Raw genomic sequence first — 6,561 nt, 5'->3', positions numbered from 1 at the left:
AGTTATAAGCTTCCAAAGTTGGAGGAAATTGCATTTGCGCATCTTGAAGTGCCACGCCCCTTTTTTTGGGGCGTCAATATCTCGAAAACTACAAAACCCATAACACTAATTTTTTTTTAAGTGTTGGTTTTTCACATAGTGGATCATTTTTATGGAGTTTCATCAAAATCTGAGAGGATCATACTGGAACTTTTTTTAAATCTGGTTGATTTGACACGGAATGACCCTTTTCTAAGCCTAAAGTAGTAGTAGTAGTAAGTAGTAGTAAAGTAGTAGTAGTAGTATGGAATGTACTGTATAACTAGTACTATAATACATTTTTTAATGACCTTTGTAATTCGCTTTTCTTAAAATAGATAAAAATAGCAAAAATTAGATGAATAAATCTAGCGATGACGTCATTGGCCGAACGTTCGAAAAATAGAAGGTTCGTAAATGAGTAGTTCGTAAATGGGAAGGTCGACTGTAGAAGCGTTCATGTTAGTAGCTAACAAAAATTTACAGAAAGGTAAAATAAAAAAAAAAGATGATCTCAGACAATAACAAGAGATTGTTATATAGGCCTTTTTCAGGCTGTGGTAGATATCTTCGATCGATGACAAACAATGCTGAGCAGTGAAGAGTAACCAACAGAAATACAGTGCATGTTGCTATTATTTCAATTAGGTTTTGACAGACTAAACAAATTTTAATTATTTTTGTTACTGATAGAGTACATTGATATATATTCTTTGCGAACATTTTAAAGAAAAAATTATGTCGATACGACCCTCCGTTAAGGAGTTATGATTCTTTAAGTAACATGACCTCCGAAAATATTGCCGGCACGCTAAATGATATTCGGTCGAACAGTGAAATAATGGCAATGTGTGTGTTAACACTACACAAAATCGGTTTTCCATTTTCCAGTTAAGTTTTGACAGACTAAATTTTCAATTTTTTTTTTTATACACTACGTAGATATATCCTCTGCGAACATTTTAATGAAAAATTTATGTTGACACGACCCTCCGTTGATTTTTTAAGTAACATTACCTCCGAAAATATGGTTGAAACGCTGTTATTTCTATTGGTTACGCTTCACTGCTCAGCACTGTTCGTCATCGATCAAAGATGTCTACTGCAGTGTGAAAAAGGCCTATTAGACTGGATGCGGATCACCAAAAAAAAAAAACACCAAAAATGTCTGATTTCTATCTATGGGTGTGTTTCTACTGATAAACACAAAATAATTGATTTTTTAAAACCGTTTTTTTAATGAGTACCAGACAGCCTGCTGGCGTTGCAACTGCATTTTGATTTTTCGAAAATCAGTTTTCATGGCAGAAATTACGTCACCATTTTGTTTATACAACACGTTATTTTCCTAACTGTATAGGATAGTATCTTTCTCATTCCTGTCATGATGACAAGGAGTAAGATACGATGTGGGGCGAGAAGGCAAATGTTTCGGCTGTGCTCATCGGCACAATTATGAACGAGCGACCAAACGAGGACAACCGTAGGCCCAAAGGAGCAGCGAGGCCTAGGCCTAACATCCCCCCTTCCCCACAAAATAATTAAAAAACGAATTCGTCACTTCACATGTTTGTTGACGTTTTTAGCTTGTAAGCCTAGGACATGAACAAGAGGACAAATTTTTTTGAAAGTTCGCACCTAATACGATCTACAGTAGTCTTTGCAGTGATTGACCTGGAATTCACATTTCACCTGATAATCGCTTTTTTTGTGTTGTAGCTAAAAGGTGCACAGCCAAAATCTGTTATTTGCCGTTCAAACACACTATCCATTGCGTGTTTTTAATCAATTTTTTTTAATCGCTTTTTTCAAACTGGTCCCGTTTCTACTGCGAGAATAAAAGCGATTTTTTGAAAAAAGCGATTTTTAATCGATTATTTCTTTCTAGTAGAAACAGGCCCTATGAATACTGAACACTAAAATGTGACTAGCATATTGGTCACCATATTTTAGTTGACTTTATTTTATTTGACATGACAAATAGTTTGTATGCTAAATCATGAACCCCTATCTCAAGGAATCAAATAAAGAGAAAACATTTCAAATTTAAAGTGGTAGTCCCAGATTGACATGGAATGATTTAGCATGAGCCCTATTTAACTCCATCAATCATCGAAAATCACTGCCCTTCTTATCTTAGTGATTCCTGTTTTAAGTGTGTTAAACATGACTTAATTTTGGCTTGAGGGCCTCTGAAACAATGTAAAATTGCTTTTGACCACTACTTCATATTTAATGAGAGCCAACCAGCAAGCAAGATTTTGGGAGCCTTGCCAATTCTACTTTACGGTATATGACTGACGTTTTAAAAATTATAGAATTTTTTTTTTTCTCTAAAACTCTGTCCACTATATCAAAATTTATGTGAAAAATGTGTATAATGTACCCATATATCGGCATGATGATGCCATATTTTGCCCAAATATGCCCAAATATGGACACATCGGCTAAGTATTTGTTAAAAAAAATGTTATAACAAGTAGAGCTGATTTTGGGAGCCTTGCCAATTAGAATGTTTTTCTTTTTTGTTTGGTTTTTAATCTAACATTTTGTCCACACTATCAAAATCCTATGTGATAAATGTGTGTGATGTACCTATGGGCATGATGATAATGATGATATTCCAAATATGCCTACAGTAATATGGACATGTATAAAGTATTGGATACATAAAATGTGATAGTTTGGACAGAGCTAGATCTAATTGAAGTAGCAAGACCTTGGAATCAGAACCTGAGTTCAGTTTCAGTTCTTATTTTGGATTACAATTTAAATTGAATCAGTTGACCACCACATTATTAATTAATAAATATAATAAATACTGAAGGAGATTACACATTGTGTACATTACGATTAGCGCTGTATTCAATTACTTACAAGAATAATATACTGTAAAGTATTATTACAGTCTTTATTTAAAATGAAGTGCAATACATTTGCAAACAATACCATGGAAACTAATCCATTTTTCATTCAATTATTATTTTTCTTTTACTGTACCTAACAGCAAATATTGTAAACTCATTAATGCATTTATGTACCATCAGCTCATATGAAACTATAAGATGTTTTGAACACTTATTGCTTGTGGAGTGAAGTTGTTTTGAGTTGTGAAAAAGTTGTAGTGGCCTACAGTATTGAAACATAGGAAACTACAATAGGATTGAAGGTAAAGCACCCTATAACCACCACCAGTTCACTCAAATTAATGACAAATTAATAATTGACTCACTTTTACATGTTCCCCATCTTGCATTCTTCAATGGACAATCCTTGTTTGGAAATATATCACCAACTGGATAATCAGCACATACATTACCGGTTGAACAATAATAACACTTAATAGAAAGAAGAAAAATGAATATTTCTCATAAAAGCCAATAACAGATCTTTCAGCACAATGGGAGAAAACTTTGATGAAATTGATTTTTGTTGCAATGGAGAGACACATGGTATGACCAATCAAAGTGATGTTATGAAATTCCACTGCTGCTCAGACTTATTTCACTTTTAAAAAACACAAAATATTTTTTTCAATTACTATACCTGTGGTAAGGTCTGGAAAAACCCTAAACAGTTAATATTTTTTTTTAATGAATTACTTCTTGAAAAGATCAAGCATGCATTTCCAATGAGACACAAATTGACACAAATCAGTTGTTACAGATTTATTCTGAGTTTTGCAGTAGGCCTACATCTTAAACATTTTAATAAAACACCTTTAAAATTATCTCCACATGTCATGCCTCACCATGCAAAGTAGATGATGAACTGAAAGAGGTAGATTGACAATGACATTGACAATGACAATTTCTTTTATTTTCTTTGAGCATCAATATATAATAAATCATACAATAATCCAAGATAATGTAACAAAAAATTAAGCAGTCAAAGAAAAGGGAAATTCCAGAATCATAATGCTTGTAAATGGAACACCCCATTACGCCATTAAAATATATCAATTATATAATCGGTTCAAAATTCAGAATAAATGTTATATGAAATCAAAAACACCATTGGAAGGAGGTGGTGTATTGAATTCCGATCGCTGCTCTCCTTGTATTTCAGCTGGAAGGCTGAAATGCAAGTTACGATAGTGCACCGTCTTTCGGATGGGACATTTAACCTGTTGGTCCTGTGTGCATTATGGCATGTGTGCACTTAAAAGAACACAGGGCCCCCGTCACCTAGGGCCTCGAAGGTGCCCCCACCCATAGGGTCCTCCCTCGGGCACCCTTACCCAAAAGGGCTTTGTTGATACATAACAGCATAATGTGATCAACAGCATAATGTGTCTCTGAGATCAACTGTTGTAAGACATATACAGTACCATAGCATATCCCGCCTGCGGCTACCTTAAATTTTCCAATTGTTTTAATGGAAATTATACTCGCATTTTAAATCTATGAGTGCCATTTCCAGCCACTTCGAGGTGCCGTATTCATAAATGATCTTACCTTAGCCCCAACCATGTTGGGGCTGGTTGGGGCTGAGGTGGCATAGGTGTGTGAAAGTGCCTCCCTACCCACATTCCCTCTTTTTTGAATACCTTGATCGGCAACTGATATCATATAATTTATTTCGTTGTTAAAAGCAATCTAGAATACAATGCCAAATACTAGAAAAACGAGCACATTTTAACTCCCACAATCAAAGTGGCAACCGGACCAAAAAGGGGCTCCAGTCTCAGAAAGCCACAAGGCCCCAGGTTCATCATTAGGCCACTGCCAGTGTAGTGCCCAATCACCACCAGAAGGACCTCACTGAAAACAAGTATTCTTCCGACTTTTGTGGGTTATCCTTTGTGTTTACACCGAATATATCCATCCACCCATAAGGGACAGATATAGAGAAATAATTTTGTTTAGAAATGGTGGAAACCACAGACATTAAAAAAAATTAGCTTGTTTTGGAGTAGGCCTACAGTGATGTCATGCTCCCTTCTTTCTGGTCTTTCTTCTCTCTTTCTTCTTTATTTTTTGGGGGTTGTGATAGACCCATGTCTCCTAGACCACAGTGGGCTGTGAGTAGTAATGACTTAGGCCTAGAATTACCAATATTTTTAGCCTAATACCGACTGTTATTAGTCAACATAATAATAAAATGATTGTTTAAAATAGATAAATAGACTCAATAAGTGTTTTATTTTATTAAACTTAAACTAAACTGATGTTGAAAATTTAACGTAGCACGACCGTCTAGCAAAAAATGGGGATTTTCCTAGGGCTGCCTAGAGCAAGAATACGTTGTTAACATGGCAGTAGCCAGCACTTTACACGCATTTCCAGTTGTTTGTTGTTTAATAATCGGCTGAAAAAGATGAAATTTCTTTATGTGAACATTTATAAATAATGTCAATGTTTAAAAATAATTGAAAACTTAACATTATGGGAACGGCTTGGAGCATAAAAATAGGATCGGCTTATACACAGGTGACACAAAAAATTGTGATATTCGCGTCCTAATTTAGGGGTCGGCTTATACACAGGAATATACGGTACATTTAAGTATATTTAGCAGTTTTTTTAAATAAATAAACACCTATTTTTGAATTATGTTCCATTTTGGCTTGAGTGGGTATTGCTAAACCCCGCAAACCTCCAAAAAAACACCGCAAACCCCATCCAAACTCTGTGATAGTAATTGAATCACATAGTATAGGACTTAACTTGGTATCTCAATAAAAAAAATCTGAATTTTATGTTCATCACAACCTATTTTTGGGGTAAAAAGGCCATTTTTTGTATTAAAAAAATTGCTAAACCCTGCAAACCCACCAAAACACAATGCAAACCCCCATCCACACCCTGTGATAGTGTTTAAATTTAGCTAGCAAAATGATTTTTTGTTCCAGAGTGGATTTTTGATATGCCTTTAATAATAGAATCAACCTTAAAATAGTTTTTTGGCTATATTTTATGAAGTTATAGGCAATTATATACAATTTTACCATGACGTCACTGGTGAAAAAGTAACAAAAGATCGTGTAAATAGCGCTGCGTAGGGTATCCACTGCGTAGGGTATCCACCGCGTACGATCTTTGCGTGCATGCTGTAACAATCACAATTTACAGTCATGGTTAATACAGCATACACGCAAAGATTGTACGCGGCGGAAACCCTACGCGGTGCTATTTACACGATATTTTGTTACTTTTTCGCCAGTGACGTCATGGTAAAATCGTATATAATCGCCCATAACTTCATTAAAAAAAAGCCAAAAAACGATTTTAAGGTTGATTCTATTATTAATGGCCTATCAAAAATCCTCTCTTGAACAAAAAATCATTTTGCTAGTTCTCTTTTAAATCATGTAGTACAGGACTTACTTGGTATATAAGTAAAAAAACCAGAGCCTTGCAGGCGTCAACGTTCCTATGCATGATACAGGACTTAAAAAGTATATAGGTCCTATAAATATATATATATATATACATGTATATATATATATACACGTACATATACATACACATATATATATATATACGTATACACCTATATATATATATATACGTATATATGTATATATATATATATATATAT

At 34.5% G+C, this 6,561-nt stretch overlaps 1 protein-coding gene across 2 annotated transcripts in view; it reads right to left on the bottom strand.

Annotated features, from left to right (window-relative positions):
* LOC117122902 (pituitary tumor-transforming gene 1 protein-interacting protein-like) overlaps positions 1 to 6,561 on the bottom strand; it is a 79,527-nt gene that overhangs the window by 56,523 nt on the left and 16,443 nt on the right. For both annotated transcript variants that reach the window (XR_004447765.1, XM_033268675.1), the window contains exon 3: positions 3,251 to 3,356. Coding sequence is in view for 1 of the 2 variants with exons in the window: in XM_033268675.1 (XP_033124566.1) it covers positions 3,251 to 3,356 (106 nt within the window). In the remaining variant the exon portion in view is untranslated. The remainder of the gene's footprint in view (positions 1 to 3,250; positions 3,357 to 6,561) is intronic.

This window comes from Anneissia japonica, unplaced genomic scaffold (genome assembly GCF_011630105.1).
Source record: "Anneissia japonica isolate Jap-2015-1 unplaced genomic scaffold, ASM1163010v1 scaffold1801_len212617_cov180, whole genome shotgun sequence".
Classification (NCBI taxonomy): domain Eukaryota; kingdom Metazoa; phylum Echinodermata; class Crinoidea; order Comatulida; family Comatulidae; genus Anneissia; species Anneissia japonica.
This window is presented reverse-complemented; position numbering and strand designations above follow the sequence as displayed.